General features: G+C 35.4%; 1 protein-coding gene across 2 annotated transcripts in view; it reads left to right on the top strand.

Annotated features, from left to right (window-relative positions):
• Nucleotides 1–18,972, top strand: part of LOC145681154 (DNA damage-regulated autophagy modulator protein 1-like) — an 80,790-nt gene that overhangs the window by 42,593 nt on the left and 19,225 nt on the right. For both annotated transcript variants that reach the window (XM_081752600.1, XM_081752601.1), the window contains exon 2: nt 9,478–9,550. In XM_081752600.1, the coding sequence (XP_081608726.1) occupies nt 9,478–9,550 (73 nt within the window). The remainder of the gene's footprint in view (nt 1–9,477; nt 9,551–18,972) is intronic.

The raw sequence follows: 18,972 nt of genomic DNA, 5'->3' as shown, positions 1-18,972 counted from the left end.
ATCGTTTACCTTTCCTAATGCACCATCTATTTGATTCACTGTTTTCTCAAGATCATTATGTAACTGTTGCTTTGTATTTTCGAGAGCTTTAGATAGTCTTTCTTCTAAATCCTTGTGAGCATTTTCAAAATCCCTACGCGCATTTCTAATTTCTGTATTTGTATTCCCTAATTTTTCTTCAACCTGCAAAAGTTTACTTTCTATTTCTTTTTGGCAAGCGTTCGTTTGATCTAACTTATGATTTGTATTATCAATTTTTTGTTCTATTTCCTTCTGTGAAGCAACTATCGTTAATTTTATAAATTCCATTAGATTTCTCATTTCCTCATTATTAACTCCTAATGGTGGTACTACTGGATTACTTGGCCTAGCTTTCCCTTTATCTCCTGTCTCTTCTTGACTACGTTCTACTTTATCACCTTGTGATTGCCTAACTTCTAATGTTTCTCTTCTATCACCTGTTGATACTTCACCTATTTCTTGGACATTTATTATGTCTTCCTCTGAAGGACTCAACCTTTGTGCATAATCTAAGAATACCAAATTTTCATCCATCTTTCTCTTTTGTGACCGAGTGAATACCATTAATTTTCTCTAAAAATTCTCAAAATTATCTCTAAAATTCGATTTTTGAAATCCTCAAAAAAATATCTCCCTCTTTATTGTTTACATCTAAGACATAACTTTTGTATTAATGAGCTTCATACTTAATTATGTAACAATTCTTGGACCAGATATGGGAAAATATTTTCGCGAACAGTTAATTTTGACTTGTGATGATAAATTCTCATTTGCAATAAATGACAGATACAGCATTTAGTCTAGCAACACGCTGGAGTGCTTTTATGTAACAATGACCAGCGTGATCCAACTTACACGCATGGGCGCCAAATTCTTGTGAAGAGCATGAGATAGGTGGGAGGTGCTTTCATACCCATCTCACCTTTCACCACAGGAATGTACGACATATGCAAATGATATGTAAATGTAAATAATTAATATAATTTAGATTAGCCAAAATAAAAAAAATTAGTGTCGGTAAAGCTTAATTATAATAAAATTTAGAATCTACATTCCTGTAAACGAGTTCTATTTTAACGTCCGACTGCCCCGTTAGGGACAGTAATGCTGCTTGAAGTTCTGACTTTAGATCAGATATTATCTTACTATTAAGATAATGTGAATTTATCATCAAATTGCATTAGTTAACTCTGGCAGACACAACAAATCCTGGAATGCCTGAAAGGTAAATAAAATTAAAAAAAGATAAAAGTTATTTTGTACTCACCCTACGGCTAAGTATTCAATTAAAAACTCCACACACTTTCTAGAAAATGCACACATATTTATTTTTAATTTCACTAATGAACACACAATAACACCACACGCAATATATAGATATATACACACTAGATATTCAATAGATATACTTTTTTCTCATCTTGATAACTACTTAAATGAGTTTCTTTAAAAAAAATAATAGAGATCTCAAATTCAATTGTTCACTGTCACTAAACCGTTTAAACAAAATATTTCATTTCTCGTCACTGTAATCACACTTCACTACAGATGATTTTCCTGGAGAGGTCCTATTATCCTTTTTCTTTGGGAGTCACTGTCTTTAGATCTTGTCTTCTATTGAGAATAAAGTTTTAGTTTCAGAGAAACTGCTGATAAAACACACTGGCATCTTTAACTGAGTCTTATACCTTGTGTTTAATAAAATAATTCACTGATGTCAAAATGAAGTTCAGCAATGCAAACATAGTGTTTTACTTTTGGTATGCTAAACTGATATTCGTTAACTTTCAAACATTTTCAGCTGTAAATTTGTCAATAAAGATTATTCACTTGAGCACCAAAAAAAAAAATGTGGTTCTTCAGAATAAATATCTTTTTATAACAGATATCCAAATAACAATTAGCTCTATTATTACTGCTGAAGTTATGTATGTATGAAGATATGAGTTCAACTCTGTCTCTCATAAAAAAAAAAAATTGTCAGACTTTGGCGACAGTCGATCTTCAACTAACTCAATGTTTTTCTCTCATTTCCTTTTGTTACACACACAAAAGCTAGTTTTTACCAAAACTCGCCTCCTTCGCGGGGCTACAAATGTTTTTTTTCTTCATTGTCAGAGGATAGCGGGACTTCCTTTCACAATAAGGGTTGCTTGCGGGAGGCCTGACAGGTGTATTCCTCTAGCGGTTACTGTTTCTTTTTCGAATGTAAACAACCTCTCTCAGTGACCGATATCCTTTTCTGTTTACATTTATAATTAATGATATTACCGATTAACGAATTACTATTGACATGTAACAAAAGTTGAAAAACAATATTTAAATATCCTATTTTACATTTATAAACTTGGGTGGAGTTGTCATTATTAAAAAGGAGAAAAAAATACCAAATAAGTTGTTGGTGGTAGACAATTGTCTTCTGCTACCCTTCATCACACTCCAAGGCATGCTGGGAGTGCCAGAATCAACATACTGAGTTTAAAATCAAGCAAAGAATAGCAAACTGCCAAAATAGCTATTCTATGAAGAAAATACGGTAAGGATCGCGATTCTATATACTAATATAACTATATCGGATCTGTCCAAGAATCGTTATAGGTTGGAATTTATATTCAAAAATATATATCATATATCAGTACCTTCTGGTAACCCTGGAACAATATGAAAATTGAATTGATGTAGGTTCGCTGACTGGGCACCTACAAACGTTGAACCACCCCCACCGGAGAGGTAGCGGTTCCATTAAAATTGTGAAAATCGCGGTCAGTGAAACAATTTCTCACGTATTGTATTTGAAAATTCGTATCTAGGTGTGTATAGTTCAACAAAAGATTGCTCAGCGACTTTCTGTCGCCAATTTTGTTTTGTCTATCCTTAGAATTTCTTTCATTTTCTTTCAATATATTTCTATAATAGTTATAACCCATTAAAAGAATCTTGTTTATAGTATTTCTTGGATACTATAGGCTGGCAATATTTGGTACTGTAGAGGTCATCAACCTCTTATCTTCCTGAAGTTTCAAAAATCATACAGAACTTTCCACAAACATAAAAAAAACAGTTTTCTGTTATGCCACTAAACTTAATGAAATTTAAAATAAAATAAAATAATATCAGAATGATTAGCTTGAAATCTAATGTATATAAAATAACTAAACTAATTAAATATATATATTAAATCTGAATATAGGATTTAGATTGCTTATGGAAATTTTATGACTAATAAAAATAAAATAAATAAAAATATCTCTGTTCAGCTTGCTCATAACACTACATACTAACAGTACAATATTATAAATTCTATTTGCGTGATGCTAATAAACAGTTGTTAATGCTAACTGAACTAATATATATGAATGGGCTCTGGGGCGGGAACAGTAAAGAATTTCTGATAAAAACTGTTCCCGATCTCTCTGTCAAATCAATATGTCAAGAAAACCAGTTCTGTCTCGCAAAAAAATAGATTTCCTGAACAAATCAGGATACAGGTTGAGAATGTGAATTCATATAAGTAGTAAATTTTTTGCTATGAGTGACTGTGCGTGGAAGAGGACTTACTATATTAATTTTCTCTACTGAAGTACTTATGCATGTTTGCTTTGTATTTAGAAGTGTAATATTACTTGCGAGAAACCATTATAAATGCTGTAGGAAGTAGTATCACTGCGGAAACGTCATTACGATATTTGTAAACGTAACGTATGAACATTAACCTAGCCTAGTGTGTTCTGCTCTACTGAATATACTCTACGAGCTTAAGTAATTTATCATAAACTAGCCTATTTGTTAACCTATCTACTATACTAATAACCTAACCTAACTTACCTTTCTCTACTTTGCTGTACTGTGCTCACTGACTTATACAGTAGCACATATTTGTGCGCATTTTTTTCATGAATAAAAGTTTCCATAGCACATTAATTTTCACGTATGATATCACTTTGTACATCAGGCCCGCAACTAGAGGGGGCTAGGGGGACCTGGCCTCCCTAAATTTTCGTTGCCCCTCCAGCAACTCAAAAAAACCCATTTAGATATGTGCAAGAGAATTTTTAATCACTTGTCTCCCCCTAACATATCCATAGTCCCACCCAAACCTCTGTGGCTGGTTGCGGGCCTGCTGTACACAATTATTTGCGTAACGAAAAAATATTATTAATGTGGTATTTCAGAGAATCGTTTAAAGCCAGAAAACTGAAAGACAAATTATATTTCATAGTTGACAATCTATTTTCAGTCTGCTCGTAAATCGTTCAGGAACGAAAATAGACGTCCCGGCAAAACATTTATTGGATCTGTTACCAGAATCGGCATCGAAATAATGACAAAATTGCAAAGAAAAAAATAAATCGATTTAGTAACAAAATATTTCATTCTGGTGCCGTGAGTGACGCCGTCAAATTATCAATACGCAGTTGTTCAACTTTGTTAGTAGCTTGTAACGACCTTTAACTAACGATATTGCAAACGATGATGATGAAACCATTTAAAAACATAATTCAAATTGACTTTTCGTTTCTGTCAAGGGAACCAATGTATTTAGGTTCTCTTTCTGAGGCATACTTTATTTTAAAAAAAAGTCTATTTAGATTTCGGAACCGAAACTACCCTTATCCTTACAATAGTCGGGCAGGAAAAAATAAACGGTCGGGCTGGGTCTGAGACACCCAAGAAAATAAATCTGCATAATTAATTTGTAATCAATTTAAAAAAACAAAACAAACAGAAACATACTTTTATGTTATTACAATTATTTCTAAAACAGAAGAAAGCATTTCAGTTCAAAACTGGTGTTTTCGCTTATTTTATTTTATTTTTTTTAATATTTGTAATTGTTCACATATTTTTGATAGTAAATTTTATGAGCTTCTCTTGATATTTATCTAATAAATAATATTTGCTTAAATGTTGTTATGGATAAGTAATATTGTAAAGGACACTTAAAAGTTAATTTGACATAACCAAAGGCACCACCTGTGTTGAAATATACTGAATGTCAGAGGGTAATGTTTTCTTTAGTTTCCATTGTTGGCAAGATTGTTATCTAATGGCGAAGTGGGTCGAGTTTTATCAGCAGCGGCAGCAGATAATAATTCTTCAAGCTTATCATCATCTTCACCCAGTGCCGTATTTACGATTTTGTTTCGGGAGGGGCTTTGCTAACTTTGGGGGGGGCTTTGCCTGGAAATGTGAAAATTCTGCAAGATATTTCATTTACTTTACTATACTAAGTAAGATTTCGGGGGGGCTTAAGCCCGGAAGCCACCCCCTAAATACGCCACTGTCTTCACCACACACACTGTTACTACCATGGTCACTAAGTAATTCAAAATCAGGATCTGCATTTGGATCATCCACTTCACTTTCATCATAATATAAAATTCTATGGATTTGACTCACAGAAACCCTTTCACGTTCCATTATGTTCTAAAGGTGCTCAAAATACCATCTGAAGTGTTGTTCGTATACACACTCAAAAAGTGTCGAGTAAATAATCACAATAAGAAAAGTAAACTTCCTACAGGATTTATCACAGAGCTCCTCCGTGGCTAAGCGGTTAGCGTACGCGCCTTTGGAGTGGGAGACCAGGGTTCGATTCCCGGCGGGAGCTCATGTGGTTCGGATTCCACGTTAATCAGTAGGTCCACGTCTCATATAGCCTCGCTGCTGAACGGGACGTTAAACTCAAAATCAACTCAAAGGATTTATCACACGAGAAAAAAAAAGTGAACGGTCGGGCTGGGTCTGACAGGCCCACGCAAATGGAACACTATCGCCTGTTGTCGGGCGTTTCAGAAAGGTATACGAAGTTACAGTTCAAACCGCTAACAGTTCGATTCCCGGCGGGAGCTCACGTGGTTCGGATTCCACGTTAATCAGTAGGTCCATGAAAATTTTATTTCAAACATAAGTAGATGGGTCTTACAGATCCTGCCCGACCATTGTAGGGTTAAACTTGTCAGATTTTTCAGAAAGAAACGAAGAAAGATTTTTCGGTTTTTAGGAAGGAAAAACGGAAAATAGATATGTATTTGAATAACGAAACCACTTGAGTAAGTTTATCAAAGTATCAAGTTTTGTCTTCCCCTGTTATCTCATTGCTCAAAGATACCGGTGATGAAACAATTGGTGGGAAACCACGTGACCGCTTCTTACATCAATTCATGAAGAAGAAGATGAGTGCCAATCTACATTTCTCACTTTTTCCCACATCTGTCCTAGTTTCACATTTACTAAGGCTTTCTTCCCTTTTTTCACCTACTATTTATGTATGTCAGACTTTCCCAAAAACACCCACTTCTCATCTGTTACAATTCTACTCCAGAAACTAAGATTACGCGTTTTTGATTTTACCAAGTCTGACAAATTGCTGCTCTGCGCTGGGCCTGCTCTTCTGTCAGCTCATGGGGACTTTGTCGCGGTTTTTTATTGACGACATTCAATCGGTGGTTTACTGTCGATTTGGATGGCCCCAACCACTCTTACTAACACACGTGTACTCGATTGTGGCTCAGCACTCACATCATCTTGGAGAGGACCGTTAATGTCCATCGGAGGTCTACCCTTGGGAGACTTGTCCTTGAGACTTAAATCACCCGAAGTAAATTTTTGAACCAACGGGAAGCTGTTGATCAATGCAGTCGATCGAAAACAGCTGTCTTTGTTTTCTGCACGTCAAATTTCCTCCTCTTCAGCTTTTGCCGTTAGTCTTATATATATCGCAGCACAGCTCGAATTGCAATTTGCTTCTCACCTATGTTGCCCTTTTTGACTCTACGAGAACACTCGCTACACAAGCAGCACTTATCTTTACTTCATCCCATGAACCTGTCTTCTATGCCTGCCAACAGTTTTTACTGGTGGCGTCAATTACTTTCCGAAAGTTTCACCACTTGCAGGTCAATGTGTTGATCTTGCAGGACTTCTGGGATAGTCTGGTACTATAGCTTTTGCTCTTTGAAACAATATACTTGCTTACTTATATTCCTTATTAAACTTTTGATAGAATACCTCAGGAATTTTTCTGTTTTAATGGAAGTTATTTACCTGTGACCACATCCAATGAAATTTACCAAAACAAATACTTCATTTTGTTTTATCCGAACTTGATCATACAATTTGATCTCGAGTTGACATTTTTTTGTATACCCCGACAAATTTTAAGCTGATCATAGCTGTGAAATAAAGACTTTTTTACACCTATTTTAATTATCGTATCTTGGTGTTAGGAATCCTCTATCAAAAATTGTCAGTTGTTTGGAAACACCCTCCAAAATTTTATATGACTTAGTGTGTTTATTGCGTGACTTGCTCAATCTAGTCGGCTTTGTACAGTCCTGGTCATAGAAATCCAGACGGCTCATAAAAAAAAGCTAAGTCCATAAGAGGAATCTAGATCCTTACGAATTTCCATTATATCTGGCTCATTTTCCTTGGATTTCTGTCGCAGGCAGGGGTGGAAAGTGAGAAATAATATTACTGAACGAATGATATAATTTAGTTTCCTATACGAGTAACACAAATATCTACCACACTAGAAAATACTGTAATTTTAAGTCGCAAATTTGTATTTCTTATCTAGAACTAATAAAATGACCGATATAGAAATAGAGACAACATCAGAACTACAAACAGACTGCAATGATTAACAACCTCTTTCACGCATTTTTTGTTTCTTTGCAAATTCGCGTTTCCATAAAGAATAACGTTGCCCAGTTAGCTTGATGGAAGCCAAAGAAAGGAGAAATTTATTTAAAAATCTATCGAACTTAGCAAGATAAAAGTAAGAATATTTGAAAAAGATTCTACCCTTTCCTGGTAACACGTGATTCGTTCTATCCAGGAATGTACGCAGAAATTTATTTCGAGGGATATCGAAAGCTTCTCCAAGGAACTTAAATTCAATATGAGCACAAATTGTATTAAAACTTGTAGAATTGCCCTTAAAATTAGGTATAATTTTCAGAATAGTCGGGATTTCCTGGAATTTAAAATCGACGAGACCTACAGCAAAATTTCTGTCAAGGTTGCATATATATCCCATGGAACTTACATGTCTACCATATGTTGCTACTTATTGGAAAGGCAATGAATCGATCTTGGTTAGTTGTTTCCAATAGAATAAGCTGACGACGGTACCCCGAGGAAAGTTTTTTCTGAAAACGGTCCCGTTAATTTGTTAATTTCTTTTTAAACTTCCGCTTTTATTTGCGCTCATATAGAAAGTAATATAAATTCCATGGGATTTATGTGGTATTTAACTGCTTTAATATATATATATATATATATATATATATATATATATATATATATATATATATATATATATAATATCGTTTCTTCATGGAATGCATTCTTCTGCATGAATTTTGTATTAGTAATTTCCAACCCTTCGGAACAACATTTTAATATTCTTTCATGAATTCTTAAATATTCTTTCTCTGTTATAAAGTAATTATATACATTGCCTACAGAATCTGAATAGTTTTATTTAAGCATGAATTTGCATATATATGAAGTAAATAAAGAACACTTGAATCCGAGTTTGACGAACTACAAGCATTTCTTACAGTCTATCTACTTGAACTATGGACGGAACGATACATTTTACCGAAAAAAAATATAATTTAGTGCCAAAATGCGTGGGAATTAAGGAAGTGATAACCCGTGGGTCGAAGGTTGGAATTCACTCTACGGACTATAATGATGTTTTTCTAAAATGAAATAAGTGAAGAGATACTCAGGATTGGTTCTGAAGATTCACACAAATCAGAAAAGAAAACATTTCATAATTATGTAATTTACACCAAACACCCATCCTTTATGCCAAAAGAGTCGTCTTCCTCAGAGACCATCAAATTGGTTAGCGGGCCTCTTTTGGTTTAAATGTTGAGGAAACCAAAACCATACAACGCATGAAAGATAGTCGATTTTGTTGCTAACGAACGAAAAAGAGAAAATCGCTAGGTGGACGAAGTAGAGTCACTATTAAATGTGTCGAATTCAACTGCCAGTAAAAGGGTTTCGCGTAAATTGAGGTAAACTTATTACTTTTTTTTCGCCTAGTACAAAACAAAAATCCATAGGGTGGACAGCATTCCTCCTTGCCTGGCCTTCAATAGTTCTGCCTATTGTAAACAACCGCATGCAATAACGAACTGAATTTTCTTTCCCAACAAATGAACAATACTAGTAACTCTGTAATGCTGCAATTTACCTTTCCTCTGACAGGTGGAATTGAAGTGTTCCACATTTCACGACAAACGATGTTAGTCTACGCAATTTTTAGGCTGGTCGGAAGATCCTGATGCCACTTTTTTCCAATACCTATTTTTTGGTGTTATTTCCTTCGATATGCTTACCTTAATTTAGTTAGAAGATGTAAGTTGCATTAAATTGTAGAAATTGTAGTTGTTCCTTCAATGCTAATTGTTTCTCTCTCTCTCTCTTTTCCAGTCCAGAGACGGAGCACTCTTTACTATCTCCCACTAGTATCTAGTATTTGGGCATGTTGTATGATTATTATTGTGTGAGTATTTGGACATTACATTATTTTTTAGATGAATACAGTAAAAATAGAGAGAAGATGTAGTTGATATATATATATATATATTTGGTTGGTTCGTTTGTTAAAGTATAGTGTCATTTTTGGGTATCGAGACAGACGTACAATTTGCCGTGAAATCTGATCTACCACACTCGCTCTAGGGTAAAATCGGCAAATGTAGGTTAGAAGAAGTAGCTTTCTGAAATCAATTAATCGCCTAAGAAAACATTCCGTCTTCACTCCCAATATCTCTACTACAACCAGAAGTGGTAAAAATCAATCACCGCTACCGGTTTTAATATTAATTATTAAAATATCCCATACAAACCACATGTTCATTTGATGTACGCATATCTCTATATATGGATCGAAGGAGTAATTTCATGTTTTCCCGTCAATCTCAGTATAACCATACATTATAAAACAACTGGTAGTGACAGGTGTGCAAAACGCGAAGAAGCAGCTTGTGATAGCATATATCGCTCATTTGCTGCAATAGTGACACAAGTCAAAATTCGTAACTTTTCAGGAGACGAGTTTAAATGTTTCGACATACTATAATTTCAACAGTAATTGATATAAAGTAACTGCTTTCTATCAGTCAATTTTGCAATTTTGGACGTGTTGTTCAAGCAATAGAAAGTAGATGCATAGACAGTTTCTCTTCCCATTAACTCAATAAGGGTTATTTTTGAGTTGTGTCACTGTTGTAGCAAATGAGCGATATATACATATAATATGTGATTGCACGGTACTTAGGTGGGTGAATTCATTCACCCTGGGTAAAATACAGGAATTCAATTAGCATACTGATTTTTTCCTCATTTTTAAGTACTCAGCAGTTACCCCAAACAGTTGAAGATCCTACGAGTGTTTCACCTTTCTCTCGTTTCTTTATTCGCGTTTTACTCTCACAGTCATTACCGCTACCCTAGTACAGTTTAAATAAGTAGTTCTTGAATTTTGTCTCGCTATTCCCTGGTGCTCCTTAACAAGTTTCAAGACATCAAGAATTATTTAACGACATAATTACAAATTTATAACTAATATTTTTGACACAAAGTATTTGTAAATTCTAACTAATTTTACACATTTTTAAAATTTGAACCATATCAACTCATATGCTACATTAGGTATACCTATGTTCTGACTTTAGCGCAATGACAAAATTTGAGCGCATTTGACAAGGACGATGGTATTCTTGATATACTGACAAACGACTCTTCAGAGGGAAAGTCTGTTCCACTATATATACTAAAGTCTGTTCCACACAACTTGATAGGAAACTCCCCTATCTCCCACCACTTACTACTGCAGAAGGGGAAAGCAAGTCGTTGACCTTCACAGGGAGGGAAGCTTTTCTAATAAACAGAATCGTGAAAACTCTAAATTCGTATGTCAATTCGCTCGCACCTGATGGTGAGAAAGCACCCCTGTTCCTTTTAGCTATCAACCCCGATAACAAACAATTAATGTTTTTGTCTTGTTGAAAAGTATTACTTATTACTTATGTACTAAAGTTTGTCCTACTGTAAAACATTTTATTGTCTTAACATATATCGAAAACATTAAAATCAATAAGAGCTCAATCTACCCAATTTTGTATGAATGTGGAAATTGATCCCTAACGCGAATACAAGAACGGAAACTGCGGGAATTCAAAATAAATAAATGAATAAATAATAATAATAATAATAATAATAATAATAATAATAATAATAATAATAATAATAATAAAATAAAATGTTGATAAAAATATTTGGAGCAAAACAGACATACGCTCAGGTAAATTAAAAACGCTATACAAGCTTTTATTTCACAGCAACTACAGATCACCGAGTATTTTAGAAATAGTAAAGTTAATACTCATAAGATAAGCATGACACGTTGCTTGTATGAGAAATATGCACTAAGTCACCAAGTCCTATTCAAAAAGCCTAGGAAAAAGAGACTATTAGCTGGGCGAAAGAAAAGGCTTCCGAACAATATAAAGCAGAATCTTTGAAGGATGGTTGATAACAAACATGATACATTAACATTTCGCAGGTTAAAATCTAATGTAAAAGTTGGTTTCTGTTGCGATGAATTTTTGAGTTCTTTAAGCCAAAGCTTTCGTTATTTTTGTATAATTGAGCGAACTCGTATTTATCATTACTCTTTCTTGTACACTACACAACTCTTGGTACCACATTAGGCTATCCTGCACGCCTCGGGCCGCGGTGGTTCAGTGGTAGAGCTTTCATCTGTGGTGCATGGGGTCCCTGGTTCGATCTAAGCTCGCACCAAGTGAACTTCGTGGTGGACAAACATCCCGTGCGTGGGTTTCCTCTGGGAGCTTCTGTTTCCTCCCACTTTCTCTATCCCACCATTTCTTTTATTTCTCATGATCACCGTCTCCTTTAGCCTAGCCAGCACAACCGTGGGACGTAAAACTCAAAGATTTCATTTCATTTTATATTCTGCACGCCATAACAGTCTCTGTCTTTCAAGTTAATTACTTCAAATGGTTATTCCTGTTAGTGGAGACCGATAATATTTCTAAGACAATAAAAAGTCATTTTCTCCTCTTCTGCAAGAGAGGCTCAGCAAACAAAATTATTATTGGAACGCTATTATCAATGTGTGTGAAATTATTGTATTAATAAGTAAATACCCATTCAATTACCAACCCTGCTATTCATTGCTATTCCAACATTATGTCACAATCCCGACCCGACTGCCAAATAGGAGGGAAATAAACAATACAACTGTTCAATAAAATGTCTATTATAATTACACATGTTACTTACCTCACTAATAAAGGCAAACGTAGTTAAGTGTTTTAAAATACGTAGTGTTATTATGAAAGTTGTAATTCATCATTTAGACATATTTAGATATACCCTACATCCATGTACGGGAGGCTGATGGTGGAAGACGGAACATCAACATTCACCTGTACTTGAGCGTGGTGGGGGGAAAAACTTCTTTTTCCTATCAGGGTACGTGAAACACATAATAATAGCACAACTACTTGATTTCTAGGTCGCCATCAAATGAAATTGTTTGCGATTGTTGCCGGATCATTATTTCGAACAGTTGGTGCAAACTATTGAATTAATTACATCTATGGATAAGTTTTACAGACTCTGAAGACTGTAATTTGAATAGGCAGACTGTCCCATCTTTGCAGCAATTTCCGCGTTTGCCGTACATCCCTCGCTACATGAGTTCGATGCCATAGGAAGAGAGTCTGTTTGGAAGAAAGTAACAATTGATTCTCTCTAATTAATTCTTGAAAATAAAAATATTCAGAGATGATAAAGCATAATTCTCTAAGGCACTTTCTACAAGCTTTTACAGAGAATTTAAGCAAGTGAATTCTCCGATAACTTATTATGTCACGGATTTATTATATTAACACTAGGACGATCGGCCTAGTCATTGTTGCGCGGAATGAAGGTCGCAGGCAATGGGTGGGTCCTGGGGGGTCAAGATCTCTCCCCTGGAAAATTCGACTTTCCTGTAAATTTAATTTTATTCAGGGGTAAATTTAATTTTTAGAACTGTTGTAATTTATACTCATATTGCATTTGGAGCCCCAAGAAGCTATACACCGCCCCCAAAATAGTTTCCTCCATAACAGGGACGTACGCAGGGGTGAGGACTGGATACGTGCCTTCCGGAAATCTCGAATTTTCTGTAAATTTATTCTAATTTTAGGTATGATTTTAAAAATTTTAATATACCTTCATACTGAATTTGACCTCCCCCCCTGAAATAAATTCGTGCCTCTGTCTCTGAGCTTAATATATTCATATAAGTAGGCAGTGTTGCCACAGTCCTAGCTCTGGAGTGGGCTGAAAAATAGTACCAAGTTTAAACAAAAAAAGCTGAATTCATTTTTCTTGTCAAAAAGTAAAATATTTTTGCCCACATATGATCATCCCTGATCTAACTTTAGGCCTATACATAAAATTTGTTGCAACGCGTCGATATAGATTTCTAAAACGCAGAAATGTTCGGGTATTTTTATATTCGTCAATATGGCGTCACTAGTAAGGAACTTAGCCCGGTAAACCGGCAACTACGTCAATGTATTTTTTTGTGCTATACCATGCCGTTGGGGGGAAGGGAGGACGGTTCCGGGCACCGAAGTAAGGGGGCGCAAAATTCGGAAGGAAAAAAGTATATACATCTATATAATTGAAGGAAAAAGTAAGAAAAAATGCTCAAAATCAAGGAAAACCAGGGTTTACTTTTAAAAATTTTATTGCGCTTTGCGGCTAGTCTATCGACCTCAGTCATATGTACGGGGACGTCGTCGTATATTCTAGCCCAGGGGCCCAGGCGATAACTGGTGCTACGTATTATTGTTTTGATGTTGCATTATCTTTTCATCGACACATAAATTATAGACTTACTTCAGCACCCGCTGGTCTTCTTCAGAATATGCAACACTTGATTCAACGTGTGTGTATTAAAAAAAAAAAAAGATTTCAATCTAAAATTTTCACCACACTGCTTCTTTCTCGTCTCGTTCCTGCGCGGCGCGGATGCGCTAGAGACCTGCACGGGCCGAATTTTTCGGCCCGAGCCCAATCCAGCCCGAACTACCTCCGAAAAGTTTTGGAGATTTTCGGCCCGAGCCCGGCCCGGCCCGATAAGTTTTTCAAAATTCTTGGCCCAAGCCCGGCCCGGGCCCGATAAATTTTAAAAGTTTTTGGCCCGACCCCGGCCCGATAATTTTTTTAAAAAAATTAGCTCGAGCCCCAATCTTTCTCAAAATTTTGTACTATATTTGACCGAACCCTCAGAAACATTTTCTAAACTTTGGTTCACAACCTGACGCTTGCCTCCCGAATGGTACCATTACCTCCTAGAATTTTGCCTGTCATCGAGAGAACAAAAACTCCATTCCTTGTAACAAAAATCTAACCTTATTGATTTTTAGCATAAAGTGAAGATGGCAATATTGTTGAGCGACAGGCAAAACATTCCCACCCCTTCTCTTTATATTTTGAGTTCAGTGAAGGTCATGGTCAGAGCTCAATTTACCGCATAATGCCTGCAATCCTCTATAGTGGAAGTGGAGCCGCTAAGCAACACAAAATGTAAATAGCTATTGCATTCTTTGTAACATTTTTCACGGACACACTTCTTCAACGTTTGGCTTTATTCCAATTATCGTTTAACGAAAGTAATTAATTATTAAAGAATTGCAATTGATCGGCCCCAGCCCGGCCCGACCTCAAGAGAAATCAGTGTCGGCCAGCCCAAGCCCGGCCTGCCCAAGCCCGGCCCGGCCTAAAGAAATAACAGAGTCTGCCCGCCCAAGCCCGGCCCGTGCAGGTCTCTAGGATGCGCCCATCTAGCGTCATTTGTTTCCCGGTATAGTTCGAAGTACGAATTTTCCACATGAAGTTTGCAGCGTTATGCGGTGCAACGTAACAGAAAGAATGTTCACCAGCATTTCTTAAGAGTCCAACACAGTATGCGTAACGTGAACTTTTGAAAATGTGACAATATTTGTTAGATGGTGCTGAATTGGGTAGGATTGTACCAACTTTTTCACAAAAGGGGCTGAAAATGCCAGCGTGGTGAATGACAAAAAGGGCTACACAATAAGTATTTATAGGGCTATATGTGTCATTTATACCTTACAATATACGTATGACATACTTACTGGTAGCAAAAGTTAGATTTTAATGGTTGCCATTGTAGCGTTTGTATAATCGCGCAACACTACTGTTTTAATTTAATGACAACATATGTGGTGGATAAAGCTTAAAATAAATCTATTAGTTTCAATAGAAATGAATTTTACAATGAATTCTCTGATTTGAAATATGTAAATATCAAAACTTGATACGAAGGATAATGATATATGCAGTGCTGGATCTACGTATAAGCTAAACGAGCTATAGCTTAGGGCCCCGCTCTCTTGGGGGCCCCAAAATCTAATGAAAAAACTGGATATACTTTTCCAAAATATAACAAAATTAGAAAAAAATAAATTTATGTATAAGTAGCAACAGTGCTTACTGCTGTGTAGGCTACCTTGTTGTAATTAATAGAGCTCCTTCTGCTAGTCTGCTTTCTAAATTATCTCTGGTTTCTTAATTTCTGTATGTAGAGTGCATATGTTGATCTGGACACATAAAGGGCCCCATTACCTTCAACAGCTTGGGGCCCCACTAAACATAAATCCGACTCTGGATATATGTAAAAGTACGTTTTACGAGAAAATACTGCACCAAACTTCAAAATAATATTATATGGCACAACAGGCAAGTGTTTGACGCTCTTGAAGTCCTGCTTAAAAGATCGAAAGCTAAAAGTAGAAATCACTAATACTTCAAATAGACATTCACAAAATTTCCAATCAACTCTCAGGGAAATCCGACATGGAGTCCCTCAAAGCTCCATCCTAGGTCCGCTCCTTTTTCTAATTTATATAAATGATTTACAAACGAACATACCAGATACAAATAACTGTATGCGAATGACATCAGTATAATAATAAAGGCTAAGAACATAAATTCATTTGAAGAGGTTACTGAAACATTAAAAAAGTGGTTTAGCAGTAACAAATTAGCTTTGAATAACATTAAAACTCAATCCGCCTTATGCAGAGTCGTTTTGACGAATGATTAGCGTCATGCTAAAGGCCTGACTACTGCACGAAACATATGTTAGTCGAGCTCTTTAGTATGATACTAATCACGTGTCAGAATGACTCTGCATAAGGCCTAATATATATCTTTTTTCACACCATTCAAAATGAAAGAACAAAAGATGACATGATAACAATAAACACATCTATGCAACTAGCAAGCACTACTAAATCTTTGGGACTATCATTAACGAAAATCTTAAATGGACAAAACATATTCAGGCAGTATCACATAAACTTAATTCAAAATTGTATGCTTTAAGAATATTAAAAAAACAGTTTAAACACAAACACTCTCGTACAAATCTACCACAGGCTTATCCATCCACTTCTCAGTTTTGGAATTATTTTTTGGTTTAACTCTGGGAAAAGCTCTGCATTATTTTTAAAACAAAAACAAGCAATACGAATAATAACAGGTTTAAAGCGTAGAAACAGCTGTAAACAACTTTTAGGAAATTTAAAATACTAACTCTTGCGTCACTGTATATATATATATATATATATATATGAAATAGCTAGTTTTATCAAAAACATAAACGAGTATTTTCTAACAACACACAGATATAGTACTAGGAACATTTATAAGAAGTACTATTTCAGTAGATTAAGATTAGTCCAGCATGGTCCAGACATATGGGTAACACTATCTACAATAAATTACCAAATGAAATAAAACTTTAAAACAATTACAAGTTGTTTAAGAAAAACCTTAAAAAAATACTTAATACAAATCACGTACTATTCCATAAATGAGTTTCTGCATGATTAGAAAATGGCAGAAACTGACCAATTAGTTTTTCTGGTAAATCCTGGTAAATTATGTATTTTTTTAAAAAAATTCCTAGTAGTGTTTTTCTTTTGTTCTTCCTACACTTAATATTATTTTGGTTAATGTAAACTTTTAAATATTTTTGTAATGTAAAAGCCTTGATGATTTTCTTCACATTAAGTATTATGCATTATGTATGTATTATGTATTACCTTTTATACAAGTATCATCTTGTGTACTGTACTGAACCCTCCAAATACCATGTATTATGGTTTCATGGAGTAAACAAAACAATATTTTGGATGCTCCAGTCAGTAATGTCCGTTGAGTTGAGTTGATTTTGAGTTTAACGTCCCTTTCAACAGCGAGGCTATATGAGACGGGACCTACTGATTAACGTGAAATTCGAACCACATGAGTTCTCACCGGGAACCGAACCCGGGTCTCCCACGCCAAAGGCGCGTACACTAAGCACTTTGTCACGAAGGAGCTTTCAGTAATGTCCGTATTGAATAAACAATTAGTGTAATGACATGCTTGTGATCAGGTGATAGCAACAGAATGTCGGTAGAACATGTGATGGCCGAAATTTATGTTCAAATGAACTTGAAAGTGACTTGTCACTTTTTCCACAAAATTGTTCTGGAAAATTGAACTCCTTCTCAGTGGCGAGCAAATCCCAAGATGTTCAATATGTATGCGTATATAATAACTAATGTAATACATTTATTTTCATTTAATGTGGTAAAATATACGTTTAATTATTGGTTATGTTAGTAGTGTTGTAAGTGTTAAAACTAACGATGATAATAACAGAAAAGAACTTTAGTTTTAAATTTGTTACATAATCAAGACACAAATGCTGGTGGTCTCCGGGTTTGCCTTCACTTCAACCTGACAATCCTACTGAAAGAACGTAACACAGCATAGGCAACAAGGGTCCCGGTGGCTCAGTGGTAGGGAGCTAAACTCTAGTGTGTGGGATTCTGGTTCAATACAAACTTTCGCCAACTGAGTTTTGTAGTGAACAAACACCATGTACCGGTACGTGAGTTTTTCCTAGTTTTTCTGTTTCCTCCCACTTGGGTCATTCTACAGTTATTATCCACCACATCATCACCATCTCCCTTGGCTTTGATGCATAATCGTGAGCGGAGACGTAGCTAGAGATTTCGGTGCCCCGTACACTGAACTTACCAAGCTTTTCCTTTAGAAATAACATAAGGAAAGCAGCTTTTGTTGTTGTTATGTTAGGCTGAAATTTTATCAAGCTGTTTGGACAGACGATTGCAACATCAAAAAGTGATAATTATGTATTCTTTTACAAATAAGGGCTCTTTTCAAGAGGCTTATTTTGGACTTTTTGTTAAGCTTGACACAACTATCTTTTGTTGGTATCAGATTCACTTGGAGAACAGTTATGGAAATTTACCATACAACTGTTTAAACGTTTCATACTATCGATAAGAGATGGAATTTCAATACATTAGAAACTACCTGCTTTTGAAATGTTCGAAATGGATGATAGAATTAATTTTCAGTAATAATTGTAAATTTCTGTAAGTCTTTTCTCTATGCGACCACACAATTTACATTTTAATTTCGATTCTTTTACGGTAAAAATGTTTTGTGAAATGTAACGAAAATTCAGAAGGGGCCTTTTTTGCGAATTTCCCAAAGCCTACGTTCTCACCGTCATGATTCATCCGATTGGGTAGAAAATCGTACTTATCTAAGCAAACTCAACACCATAAAAACGACGAACACGTACTTCAGACTTTGACCGTTTCTGATTTTGAAAACCGCTCAAGCGAAGACTATAATTCATTACTGGCCACCTTACATATCATATCGTGATTAACAAATCAAATCCCTATAATAACCTTTTAAGTAAAAACTCGTTGTGACTCTTATTGAAACGTTTGGGTTGGGAGCGGAAAGAGCAAAAAAACTTTTAACAAATCTATTTCTTCGCAA

Source organism: Thermobia domestica, chromosome 3 (assembly GCF_964235325.1).
Source record: "Thermobia domestica chromosome 3, izTheDome1.hap1.1, whole genome shotgun sequence".
NCBI lineage: Eukaryota > Metazoa > Arthropoda > Insecta > Zygentoma > Lepismatidae > Thermobia > Thermobia domestica.
Note: the sequence above shows the minus strand (reverse complement) of the source record. Positions and strands in the feature narration are given on the sequence as shown.